Source organism: Lynx canadensis, chromosome C1 (assembly GCF_007474595.2).
Source record: "Lynx canadensis isolate LIC74 chromosome C1, mLynCan4.pri.v2, whole genome shotgun sequence".
Classification (NCBI taxonomy): domain Eukaryota; kingdom Metazoa; phylum Chordata; class Mammalia; order Carnivora; family Felidae; genus Lynx; species Lynx canadensis.
The window spans coordinates 199,346,378-199,361,008 of NC_044310.1; the positions used below are offsets into that span (position 1 = coordinate 199,346,378).

Consider the following 14,631-nt stretch of genomic DNA (forward strand, 5'->3'; position numbering starts at 1 on the left):
CTGAAAGCCTGTATCTCTCACTCCCTTTCACTCATTTTGTCTGTCCTCCCTCCCCCTTCCCTCTGGCAATCTGTCTGGTGATCTGTCTGGTAACCTGTCTTTATCGGTTTAGTTCTTTTTGTCTGTTTATTCATTAGTTTTATTTTGTTTTGTTTTTTAGGTTCCACTTATGAGTGAAATCTTATGGCTTATTTCACTTAGCATAATACCCTCTATGTCCAGCCATGTTATTGCAAATGGAAAGATCTTACTTATCCTTTTTTATGGTAGCATAATATTCCAGTGTGTATATATATCTGTGTGTGTGCATGCATGTGTGTGTGTGCGTACACCATATCTTTATTCATGTATCTACTGAACACTTTGGTTGTTCCCATGTCTTGGCTATTGTAAATAGTGCTGCAATAAACACAGGGGTGCATATATCTTTTCAAATTAGCATATCATTTTATTTGAGTAAATACCCAGTAGCGGAATTATAGGATAATGTGGTATTTCTGTTTTTAATTTTTTAAGGAACCTCCATACTGTTTTCCACAGTGGCTGTACCAATTTACACAATGTTATAGAATCTTAAATATTCCATGGCATTTTTAAAGGTACTTTTTTTTTTTTTTCAGAGCACCAATCATGTTCCAAACATACAGGAATCTTTGTTTTGTTCACTAATATATCCCCAGGACATAGGACCGAGCTTACATGATAGTGGGCATCCTATAAATATTTGTCAAACGAATATAAAATAGTCCTGCTTTTTTGAGAGTTTATCAGCGATTTATGGCTTCTAGTGAGTTTCTTAAGGCAATCTGCATCAGAATTACTTGGTGTAAGGCTCAGGTAGTTCAGCCAGAAGGTTTTCTGCACACTAAACTGGGAGGGCCCCTGGCGCAGCTGTAAAGGAAGCACACAGTCCCGCTGAAAGACTGATACTGAGCACTGCTGGGGAGGAACAAGGGTGGAGTGGAAAGAGTCCTGGCTTGACTGCTGCTCTAGTAGCAGGTCTGCTGGATGGGCATAGACAGGGCATAGAACTTGGTCCGGCCTCATATTCCTCATCTGTGAAATGAACAGTTTGGGCAAATTTTCAAGACTTCATCCAATAAATTCTTTCTTTGTTTTAAATTGAAATGAAATTAACATAGAGTATTATATTAGTTTCAGGTGTACAATAGAGTGATTCAATACTTACATACATTACTCAGTGCTCATCAGGTAAGTGATCTTTATCTATTTCACCCCTTCCCCCACTCACCACCCTCTGGCAACCATCAGTTTGTTCTCTGTATTTAAGAAAGGTTTCTGGTTTGTCTCCTTTTTCCTTATTTGCTCACTTGTTTTGTTTCTCAAATTCCATATAGGAGTGAAATCATTTGGCATGTGTCTTTCTCTGACTGACTTATTTCACTTAGTGTTATACCTTCTAGGTCCACCCATGTGGTTGCAAATGGTAATTTTTTATTACTGGGCTTTCTAACCATCCCAGCATCATCTAATTGCAGACAACTACAGTCCCTAACCGATTCTGGGAAAGTGAGCAATTCTCAACATCATATTTAGCACCATCTAGGCTTTTGCTCCTAGAAAGTATTTTAGTAAGAACTTAATTTCCAATTATCTCAAGAACTTTGCATAATTGCACTGCCACACTCAGGCAACCTTAAGGAACATTTAGGAATATTCTCTGAGGAATATTCTAGGCATTCCATCTCTGTTTGAAAAGTTAAAAGTATAACCCTTTCAAAGATTAGACCTTGCTGGCTGTTCCAAAAGGCCTGCTCTAAACTCGAGAGAAGAGAATAGCTTACCCGGTGATGTGTGCCTTCTTTCTGGAACTTTGGTGCTCTGGAGTGATAAATTGCTGTCCTTCTCCAGGTTGGATGACTTTCTCAGAATTTCACTAGAGAAGAAAAAGCAAGAACTCTATAACTTCACCCACATTAATTTCAGTTAGTTACAGCAATGTATTATGTGGCAGATACCAGGGCTCTCCAAGGACTTTCAAATTTTTAATTTACTTTCTAGGATTGTAATGGAAGAACTCACCTAACCACACACCAATGAATATAGTCGCTCTCCTACAAGGTAAATTTTTATTCAGACAAAATGGCCTGGATGATGTTTAGTTATTTTTACTTTTATCTTGTAAAAAGGAAATTATTTTTAAAAGATATTAGAGTTAAATATTGGAAATAATTATGATACATATATATATCATATAGATGATCTATATGATCATATATATCTATATGATCTATATGATATTATATCATATAGATCATATAGATATATCTATATGATCACATATATATATATATATATATATATATATATATATACATTTCATTTAAAAAGATGAGGGATTCCAAAGAGATGAGAGCTCAAGGATGCTTGTGCTTCATATAGATCATATAGATATATCTATATGATCATATATATATATATACATTTCATTTAAAAAGATGAGGGATTCCAAAGAGATGAGAGCTCAAGGATGCTTGTGCTTCAGGGACTGAAACAAAGGTATGCTTATTTGTTAACCTTGAAAGAAAAGAAAAAAGAAAAGATAAGAAAAGAAAAGAAAAGAAAAGAAAAGAAAAGAAAAGAAAGAAAACATGTCTTTACAAGATTCAAGGAAGAAAGAAAAGAACACACCTTTATTGAGTGTCTAGTCTGTGCCAAGCTCTGTGGCTGTTGCCATTACAGGTGGCCCCAGGTGTTAAAGGAATGTATGATGATGTAAGTAGACTTTTTATTGTACTGGATGCATCAACGCGGCAACATAGCATTGTGGTGCCAGGAATCCCTGCATTATCATGGTCACAGTAGCTTTGGGAAGGAAACATTACTGGACCTTTAGGAACCTTCTTTTTAAAAATTCACTTCCTTTTTAGTTGATTATTAAAATGGAGATAATCATACTTTCTGGAAAACATGATATATCTAAACTAAGTGTCCAAAATAAACGTACGTATTTCAAGACTAAAATCAGTCCGATGCCTGGATGTGAACACTTTTTGGAATTCCTAAAAGTTGGTGAACTTTGTGTACTTGTTTATAAAAAAGCTTACTTAAGATACATAAGGACGGATATAAAAATATAATAGTGAAAAAGCAAGAAGTTCCACTTACGGTTGAGATTTCAATTTAACTTCCTTTTTAGAAACAAGATCTGAATCATGGTTCCAGGGTACATTGTGATTTATAATTGGGAAAAAAATCTGTTTTTTTTTTTCTTTTTTAGTGTGTCCTTTTAGTAAAAATGGTAAGAAGAGGTGATATTTGTTTTCATTCCCTAGTGTTTTTCCAATATTCTCTATAAAATGCACTGGTTGCTCCAAAAGTTCTGCATTCTTAATGTATATTTGAATTATTCATGACCATGACTGTATTCCCCAAAATCTTTTTACATTCCTTATGCTGACTATTTGGATGGGAAAACTGCTCAGATAAAAATAAGAATTGACCTGTACCTTTTCCCTTCTCTCAAACAGAAGTTTTAGAAAGTTTGAGAAAGTCAGGTTCACTTTTCTTTTTCTCAACATTTTTTTTTAGTTCAGCTTGAAATGCTATAAGGAGGACTATTGAATATCAACACATTTTGAAAATAAAGGGGAAAACTACCTTCATAAAAATTTTAAGGAATAGGGACAGCAACAAAAACCAAAAGGAGAATGACAAAGATCAACATGAGCAAACAGGAAGCAAGAGAAAACAGAGACTGAATAATAAAGGAGAGCTGGAAAGAAAACCAGAAGAAGAGGTGATAGGAAACAAAGAAAATGTAAGTTAAGAGACAGAGGACACTTTGCCCATCTTCCCACATTCAGAGAAGGGTCCTAAAACTACTCCTTCAAATATTCTTTAAAGACCAAAGAAAAAAAGCTCATCCCCTTCCCAGCAAGCCTCTGGCTCAGCAAGTCTGCATTTGCTCAACAATAAAATGGCAGCTTCCAGACAAGGAACTACAGATGCTTCTCTCCTAATAGGACCTGTCCTTGATCAGGAAGTACCCGTGGTTACATGGTCACCACCCATTCCATATTACAGGAGTGGGGAGGTGGTCCCTTTCCTGTATGTGGCCTTGGTTTGCCTTTTTGTTGGGGTGAGAGATCAGGATATCATGTGGGCTTTGCTGTTCAACTGCCTGCAAATTCCTCCCAGTTTTATTTTGCATTTACAAAATGTGGTGTGATAGCATATGTCCATTGCCACTGCACAAAAAACTATTGTCTTTAAGCTCTTCAAATGGAAACCACAAGGGGCACTTAGGTGGCTCAGTTCGTTAAGCATCCAACTTTGGCTCAGATCATGATCTCATGGTCTCTGGGTTCAAGCCCCACATGGGGCTCTGTACTGACAGCTCAGAGCCTGGAGCCTGCTTCAGATTCTGTATCTCCCTCTCTCTCTGCCCACTGCCCACTCATACTCTGTCTCTGTCTCTTAAAAATAAATAAACATTAATTTTTTTTTAAATAGAAGAACAGATAGCTAAGGAAAATGTGTTATTTTTGTTTGTTTGTTTGTTTTTAATAGCTTAGCTTTCCCTCCATTGTTGCATACCTGTGTCTGTCCTTAAAAGAGAAAACACCCTACAAGCATCATAATGGCAATAAATTCATATCTTTCAGTGCTCACTCTAAATGTCAGTGGACTCAATGCTCCAATCAAAAGAAATAGGGTTACAGAATGGATAAGAAAACAAGATCCATCTATATGCTGTTTACAAGTGACCCACTTTAGACCTAAAGACAGCTTCAGATTGAAAATAAGGGGATGGAGAACCATCTATCATGCTAACGGGCAACAAAAGGAAGCTGGAGTAGTCATATTTATATCAGACAATCTAGACTTTAAAATAAAGACTGTAACAAGAGATGCAGAAGGGCATTATATCATAATCAAGGGGCCTATCCACCAAGAAGACCTAACAACTGTAAACATTTATGTGCCAACTGTGGAAGCACCTAAATATATAACTCAATTAATCACAAACACAAACTCATCGATAGTAATACCATAATAATAGGAGACTTCAACACCCCACTCACACCAATGGACAGATCATCTAATCAAACAATCAATAAGGAAAACAATGGCTTTGAATGACACACTGGACCAGAAGGACTTAACAGATACATTCAGAACATTTCATCCTAAAGCAGCAGAATATACATTCTTCTCCAGTGCACATGGAACATTCTCCAGAATAGACCATATCCTGGGACACAAATCAGGCCTAAGTAAGTACAAAAAGATCAAGATCATACCGTGCATATTTTCAAACCACAACGTGATGAAACTCGAAACCAACCACAAGAAAAAATATGGAAAGGTAACAAATACTTGGAGACTGAAGAACATCCTACTAAAGAATGAATGGGTTAATCAAGACGTTAAAGAGGAAATTAAAAAGTATATGGAAGCCAATGAAAATGATAACACCACAACCCAAAACCTCTGGGATGCAGCAAAGGCAGTCATAAGAGGAAAGCATATAGCAATCCAGGCCTTCCTAAAGAAAGAAGAAAGATGTCAGATACACAACCTAACCTTATGCCTTAAGGAGCTGGAAAAAGAACAGCAAATAAAACCCAAAAACAGCAGAAGACAGGAAATAATAAAGATTAGAGCAGAAATGAATGTTATCGAAACCAAAAAAATAGTAGAACAGATCAATGAAACCAGAAACTGGTTCTTTGAAAGAATTAACAAAATTGAGAAACCACTAGCCAGTTTGATCAAAAACAAAAAGGAAAGGACCCAAATAAATAAAATCAAGAATGAAAGAGGAGAGATCACAACCAACATAGCAGCAATAAAAACAATAATAAGAGAATATTATGAGCAATTATATGCCAACAAATGGGCAATCTGGAAGAAATGGATACATTCCTAGAAACATATACACTACCAAAACTGAAACAGGAAGAAATAGAAAATTTGAACAGACCCATAACCAGTAAGGAAATCGAATGAGTAATCAAAAATCTGCCAAAAAACAAGAGTCCAGGGCCAGATGGCTTTCCAGGGGAATTCTACCCAACATGTAAGGAAGAGTTAACACCCATTCTCTTGAAGCTGTTCTAAAAAATAGAAATGGAAGGAAAACTTCCAAACTCTTTCTATGAATCCTCCATTACCTTGATTCCAAAACCAGACAGAGACCCCACTAAAAAGGAGAACTATAGACCAATTTCCCTGATGAACATGGATGCAAAAATCCTCAGCAAGATATTAGCCAACTGGATCCAACAATATATTAAAAAAATTATTCACCACGACCAAGTGGGATTTATACCTGGGATGTAGGGCTGATTCAATATCTGCAAAACAATTAACATGATACATCACATCAATAAAAGAAAGAACAAGAACCATAGGATCCTCTCAATAGATGCAGAGAAAGCATTTGACAAAATAGAGCATCCTCTCTTGATAAAAAACCTCAAGAAAGTAGGGATAGAAGGAGCATATCTTGAGATCATAAAAGCCATATATGAATGACCCAACGCTAATATCATCCTCAATGGGGAAAAACTGAGAGCTTTCCCCCTAAGGTCAGGAACAAGACAGGGATGTCCACTCTTGCCACTGTTATTCAACATAGTATTGGAAGTCTTAGCCTCTGTGATCAGACAACACAAAGAAATAAAAGGCATCCAAAATCGGCCAGGAGGAGGTCAAAGTTTCACTCTTTGCAGATGACATGATACCCTTTATGGAAAACCCAAAATATTCCACCAAAAAACTCCTAGAATTGATTCATGAATTCAGCAAAGTCGCAGGATATAAAATCAATGCACAGAAATCGGTTGCATTCCTATACACCAACAATGAAGCAACAGAAAGAGAAATCAAGGAATCGATCCCATTTACAGTTGCACCAAAACCCATAAAATACCTAGGAATAAATCTAACCAAAGAGGTGAAAAATCTATACACTGAAAACTATAGAAAGCTTATGAAAGAAATTGAAGAAGACACACACACACAAAAAAAAAAAAAAAAAAAAAAAAAGAAAAAGATTCCATGCTCCTGGATAGGAAGAACAAATATTGTTAAAATATCGATACTACCCAAAGCAATCTACATATTCAATGCAATCCCTATCAAAATAACACCAACATTCTTCACAGAGCTAGAAAAATAATCCTAAAATTTGTATGGAAGAAGAAAAGATCCAGAATAGCCAAAGCAATCTTGAAAAAGAAAACCAAAGTGGGAGGCATCACAATCCCAGACTTCAAGCTATACTACAAAGCTGTAATCATTAAGACAGTATGGTGCTGGAACAGAAACAGACACTCAGATCAATGGAACAGAATAGAGAACCCAGAAATGGACCCACAAACATATGGCCAACTAATCTTTGACAAAGCAGGAAAGAATATCCGATGGAATAAAGACAGTCTCTTCAGCAAGTGGTGCTGGGAGAACTGGACAGCGACATGCAGAAGAATGAACCTGGGCCACTTTCTTACGCCATTCGCAAAAGTAAACTCAAAATGGATGAAAGATCTCAATGTAAGACAGGAAGCCATCAAAATCCTCGAGGCAAAAACCTCTTTGATCTTGGCCACAGCAACTTCTTACTCAACACATCTCCAGAGGCAAGGGAAACAAAAGCTAAAAAGGACGTCATCAAAATAAAAAGCTTCACACAGTGAAGGAAACAATCAGCAAAACTAAAAGGCAACTGACAGAATGGGAAAAGATATTTGCAAATGACATATCAGATAAAGGGTTAGTATCCAATATCTACACAGAACTTACCAAACTCAACACCCAAAAAACAAATAATCCAGTGAAGAAATGGGCAAAAGTCATGAATAGACACTTCTCCAAAGAAGGCATCCAGATGGCCAACCGACACATGAAACAATGCTCAACATCACTCATCATCAGGGAAATACAAATCAAAACCACAGTGAGATACCACCTGACACCCTTCAGAATGGCTCACATTAACAACTCAGGCAACAACAGATGTTGGCGAGGATATGGAGAAAGAGGATCTCTTTTGCATTGTTGGTGGCAATGAAAGCTGGTGCAGCCACCCGGAAAACAGTATGGAGGTTCCTCAAAAAACTAAAAATAGAACTACCTTATGACCCAGCAATTGCACTACTAGGCATTTATCCAAGGGATACAGGTGTGCTGTTTCGAAGGGACACATGCACCCCAATGTTTACAGCAGGACTATCAACAACAGCCAAAGTATGGAAAGAGCCCAAATGTCTATCAATGGATGAATGGATAAAGAAAATGTGGTGTGTATATATATATATATATATATATATATATATACATATATATATATACACACATACATACATACATACATACATACATAATGGAGTATTACTTGGCAATCAAAAAGAATGAAATCTTGCCATTTGCAACTATGGATGGAACTGGAGGGTATTATGCTAAGTGAAATTAGTCAGAGAAAGTAAAAAAATCATATGACTTCACTCATATGAGGACTTTAAGAGACAAAACAGATGAACATAAGGGAAGGGAAACAAAAATAATATAAAAACAGGGAGGGGGACAAAACAGAAGTATGGAGAATAAACTGAGGGTTACTGGAGTGGTTGTGGGATGGGGGATGGGCTAAATGGGTAAGGGGCACTAAGGAATCTACTCCTGAAATAATTGTTGCACTATATGCTAACTAATTTGGATGTAAATTAAAAAATAATAATAATTTAAAAAAAGACAAAAAAAAAAAAGAAAAAAGAGAAAACACTCAGGAATGGCGTGGCAGACAACAATGTATAATCATGCACTGTACCTACCATGTTCATTGATTAATTCACCAATATTTATTAAACTCCCACTAACATAATGGAATAGTCAAATAAAGACCTCGGATTATAATACACTAATAATATTAGCTAGGTAAGGACATGTACAGGGGACAATAACACATGATAGGGGCTGCTAAAATGAGAGATATAATTTGTGTTTCTTATAGAGTAAGATCCTTGAATCACAACCTTAATATAAATACCTTGCTACCTTAAAATTTATCCTTTACCTTTCCACTAGACCAGTGGTTCTCAACTGGGGCCATTTTGGCCCCCCTCCCAGCAGATATTTGGCAATGATTAAAGACATAGTTTTTGGCTGTCACAACTAGAGGGCATGGTGCTATGGTCATCTAGTGGGTAAAGGGTAGGGATGCTGCTGACCATCCTATAATGACAGCACAACAAAGAATTATCCGGCCCCAAGTAGGAATAGTTCTGACATTGAGAAACCCTCCAACAGGCTATTACAGATAAGTGAATTTATTCTGTGATGACTCATCCCCATTCCCACCCTCTATGATGAACTCAGGAGACTTAAAAATCCCATTCAAGAACTCCAAAAGCTTTGAGGAAGCCTCAGAGAATCTATCTCATACTGGGTATCTCTGGGAAGAATATTAAAGCAAACGCAAAACTTAGAAGTCCCCTGAATCCAGCACACAGGCTCACCTGAGTCCAGAAAATCCAACTCTCTAAGTGGGGCAAGAAAGCCTGAATTAAATTTGCAAGTGGCCCATGGTATCAGTTAACCACCTTTTCTGGGACCCAGACATTTGTACAGTACCATGGAGATGGCTAAGGGATTCTCCTCTATGATGCTGATGAAGTAGATTCTACCTCAGTGGCATTTATAGGTCCCTGTTTTGGAATGGAATTCAATAAAAGAAATATCTCAGACTCAAAATGTTAAATTTAAGATACTGGAAGGGAAACTAGGCCCAGAGTAGATTTTACGTCTTCTCAGACATGTCTACCAACAGTTACATTTGTGAAATGCCACATTTATAGATATCATCATAATGGTAGAATTTATGCGCTCATACTGGATGTCTATTTCCTGTGAGTGGGGAAGATTACCTGTGTAGGTGGTATCCATGTGCACCATGGTAAATTTTGTCTATAAAAAGAACTGCTTTCAGGGAAGCCACATATGGCAAGTCCTAGAAAGAAAATTCTGACATTCTTTTTTGCTTCTAAGGGTTAGTTAAACTTTTTATATTTTTTCCCTTTTGTCCCCAGAATGATCACACAGGTATATAGTGACACCTGGAAAGAAGATGTGAGATGTGCTCTAGGCCAATCCTGATCCCAGCTTCAGAAGACATTCATTATTGACTTTTAATTATAAATAAGGACACTGTATGGCAGTGAGGCCCCCCGCAGTGACTTGACACAGCTTTCCTTCCTGGCTACCCCCAAGCTGATGTCATTCACAGGAAAATCTTAATTTTTTTCACTGTTTTCTTCAATTTCATTCTAACGTTCATTCTTTCAGGGCTGTCCGTGCTGCAGATACAATCCCTACCTGCCCATGTTTAAAATGGACATCTTTTCTAAGTGGACCACTAACCAATCCAACAATCTATACCAGTTAAGACGTTAAAATTTTCAAATGTCTTAATATGTTCCTCTGCCCTAGGATACTTTTATATGCTTAGGAGGGACTCTGGAGATACAATATATATCCGAACTAGTACCTATCCAGAAGCTGTTAAAGGCACTATGACAGGCAGATGAGGAAATGTCTTAGTGAGTAGATGTGTATAAGAAACATATAGAGTATGAGGGAGATAACAGCACAGTATCTTCCAGGTGACACTACACAGATTATGTTCTACCTAGTCCTAGTCCTGAAACAAGTTGATTAATTTGGCAGCACTACAAGGGAAGTTATAAATTTTTCCATCACTATTTGCCTATTCTTCTAAGCTATGGAAGGGCCTCTATTTATTTCTCTCTTTCATTAAATTCTGGGATTCTTTCTCTATGGCCTAACTCAAACACAGCTTCCTCCAGTCTGGTATCCACCACTCTATCTGCCCTTAATGATCACACCCTTAAGGCCTCCGGAGAACCCTCCTGACATTGCCCTACCCAAACCTCTCTCTATTACAATCATATATATATCTCCAAGATATATTCCAATATATCTTCCTAGATCCATATTCCTCAGGCAAAAACAATGTCTTCAAGTACCTGTTGTAACTATTCCCCTTTTGTTGTCTCATGTTCTGGGCCCAGTGAGACCCAAACAAACGCTCATCACATTTACCATGTAATATGGTAATTTACCTATTTGCCTGTCTCGCTCTTTCTCTCACTTGATTGTAAGTTTGTGTAGAGCATAGGATGTGCCTTATTCACGTTCATATCTGCAGTGAATTGCATCATCTCCGGCATGTGGTACGTATTCAATACATTCTTACTCAATAAATTAATAATTTTGCCTGCATGGCAGCTAAGAAATCCTCCCACTTTGCTTTTTGAGAAATAAAATTTTAACCCTTTATTTTAACATGAACAAATGATTCTAAAATGATTACAACATACCTATAAATTGCTCTGAAATTAATACAATGTGAAACCCATACATCTCACATCATCTGTACAGTCAAATGAGGACACATATCTGTTCTACTTCCACTTACCTTATATTCCCAATGATATCTTTAGGTCAATTTCTAAACACAACCATATTTTTTGGTACTAAACAAAAGCCTTGGCACTTTAAAATTATCCCTGAATAAGATACGATTAACTATGTTAAAAGTTCTGTAAAAGCCATTCAATAGGAGCAGAGGTATGAGTTGGAAACCACAGGTCATAGAAGCGTGTTGGCATGACAGAGATAGGGAGCAAATCCATAGAAGCAATTCTCCCACATGATTTTTAGGAATGCTGAATCACTTCTCCAGATAATGACCCTGTGAGCCCTGGAGGATGATCTTCACATTCACCAGCTGTGTGAGCAATGGCACAGACAGGGGCCCCCACTGTTCTGATATATTCTTAGAGGCAGTGCAGAGGGAGGAAGGACCACAAGGGTAAGTCCCATGATGTTGAATCATCTGTTATACAAATGAGCAGGGCAACCATAAATGTAATGTTTCTTTTTCCAGACAGCTACTTAGAGTTGATGCTGAGTATAGTATTGGATTTTTATTTTAAAGCACATCATCCTAATGATAATGCCTAAAAAAGTATGAATTTAATAACAGAGGGCTGGTGCCAGTGCAAAAACCTCAAACTACCTGGCGACTGGCCAGCAAGCAGTGACTGCAGTGTGATCACTACTTTCAGAAGAGCATTCTATTCAAGTAAACATGGCGGGCGTCTTTTGATGAGGCCAAAGATGGCATTTTCTTCCCTTCACTTACAAAACAGAAAAAGACTATTTTGTTCCCTTAATGATGCTATGCTGGTGAATCTTCCTTTACCAAAGGGAAGCAATTTAGTGGAACCGCTTACCCAGTAGCCATGCCCCAGTTTCACTGCACGGCTGTATAAACCATAAAAGTTAATAGCATGATGGGAAATATCATTAATGCAATTTTATTATTGTACATAATTTTCTAAATTAAGTTCCAATTATGTGGTAGTTTAGAGAAAATACTGAATATACAGCAATATACAGTTTGAGCCAGACTAAGTACCTGGGGGCTAGAATAAAACAAAAAAAAAGCAGATATGTCCATCTGCCTAGAGAATCATCAACAAAGGATAAAATAAAGCTGGACTTTAATCCTAGTTCTAAAACCAACTAAGTGGCTCATCTCAGGCAACTCTATGAGTGTGGCTCTATATGATATCACACAGAAAAATACTCTTTTTTAGGAAGGTATATTTATATAGTCTTAGATATTGTTCACAATTTCTCTCATTGTAACTTACTTCTTCATGAAAAAAAAAAGGTATAAAGTTGATAGCCCCAGGAGAGCTGCAATTCATTTTGTAAATAAGGGACATTAATTTTTCCCATGTCCTCTCTAACCCTTGCTTCATGAAATGTCTATCGCAGGTACAACCCCTTCATGAAGATCAACCTGATTATCCCACCTGAAAGCTCTCTCTACTTTAAATATGGAGTGTCTTCCTTCAACATCTTTCTGGTACTTTTCATTGCACTCTCTCCCATTATAATGATGGGTTTAATATATTCCTTCCCCTATTAGAACATGGGCATGGATCATGCTTCATTAACCACTCACATGGGGACACACAGACCATCTGTGAACTAGTTGAACAACCAAGATGCCATGCTTCCATCCTTCCTCTACTCTGTTTACTAAGAGGGCATAGGCTCTAGTTAGCTTTTGGTCTCCCCACAGAGATAAGGCAACTAGTGTTAGGTGAGGTATGCACTTAGAACACACTGGCTTCATACACAATATGTCATGTCATCTCCCTGCTTACCAATTTCCAATGGCTTCTCATTATACTAAAAAAAAGATGCAAATCCCTTCCCTTTTTCTACATGTTCGATTCTGCATGTACATGTTTTCTGCATTTCTTTTCGACATATCCCCAACCCCTTGTATCATCTCTCACTATGTTTTACAAATATTAGCCAACTTTCTGTTCCTCTAAATGGTCAGGCTTATCCCCACCTGAGGATTCTTTGCTGTTTCTCTGCCTGGAATACTCTCTTCATATGCCGTTGCTGGTCTCTTCCTGTCTTTGCTGGTCTCTACCCAAATGCCACCTGTTAGCAGAGGCCTTCTCTTGCCACCCTATTCACTTCCCACCTTTCAACTTCTAGCTTATAACCTGCTTTCTTTTCTTGCTAGCACAATTGTTATTATCATTAATTATGCTATTTATTTATTTATTTGATTGCTCATTTTTTTGCTTGCTTTTCCATTAGGATGCAAGTAACATACAGGATTTGTCTGATTCATTCTGTATCACAGTGCCTAGAATGATGTCTAGCACACAGAAATTTCTCAGTCATTATTTCTTGAATAAATTAATAGATGAATGAACATCATAATGTTTTAAGCATCAAGACTCATTAAATTATTGAAATAACAAAACCAATGTGAATTAACAACTCAACAATTGTGTGTTCTGAGTCATTTCCCATGGCAATTCTTGATATATTTTATGCTAAACAACTTGCAGTTGCTCTCTCTTAAAGTATCACCCATATTATCTGATGACCAAAATCATGATGATAATGTTCATACAGATATGATGTTAGATACCAAGGAATTTAAATTAAAATTTCAGAACCAAATATCTCTGAGTAGGGATAAATACAATCTTTCTTTGAAAAACACTTCAAAATAATTTGTACCAGAATTATCTCATGGTTGACTCAGATTACAACTTTGTTTTCAGTTCTACAGACAGGTGGGCTCCTGGAGTCTCTTTAGGTTTAGAATCCCAAGAGAGAATATTGGGATTATAAATAGTCATGTTGTAAATGGTCTAGATTTCTTACCTTTATTCTTCAGCTGCCTCTCACACCATAAAACAGGACACACATGAGCCTCAATTAAAGGGTTTTATTGAATTAAGGATGCTTTCAACTTTATTACTTTGATTTCTAGACTTTTAATTTCCTGCATTTGCATCTCCTGGTTTCTGTTGTATCTAGAAGTACCATATGGAGTAGTATAAATATGTCATTCTTCCAGGAGATAATGCCCCTAAATTGCCCTATATATGAAGCTTGTGATCAAATCTTAGGGCAATGTGTCACTGACAAATTGTCACTGACAAAACTTTGAGGGAAGTTAAGGAGGGCCTTGGCCACCCATCTTAGAAAGCAAAGTTTGGGTAACTCATTCAAAGTAGATTATGCTTACTCCCA

General features: G+C 37.1%; 1 protein-coding gene across 1 annotated transcript in view; it reads right to left on the minus strand.

The window, feature by feature from the left end:
* Positions 1–14,631, minus strand: part of ABCA12 (ATP binding cassette subfamily A member 12) — a 176,698-nt gene that overhangs the window by 106,529 nt on the left and 55,538 nt on the right. Inside the window, exon 4 of the mRNA XM_030325633.1 lies at positions 1,806–1,897. Within this exon, the coding sequence (XP_030181493.1) occupies positions 1,806–1,897 (92 nt within the window). The remainder of the gene's footprint in view (positions 1–1,805; positions 1,898–14,631) is intronic.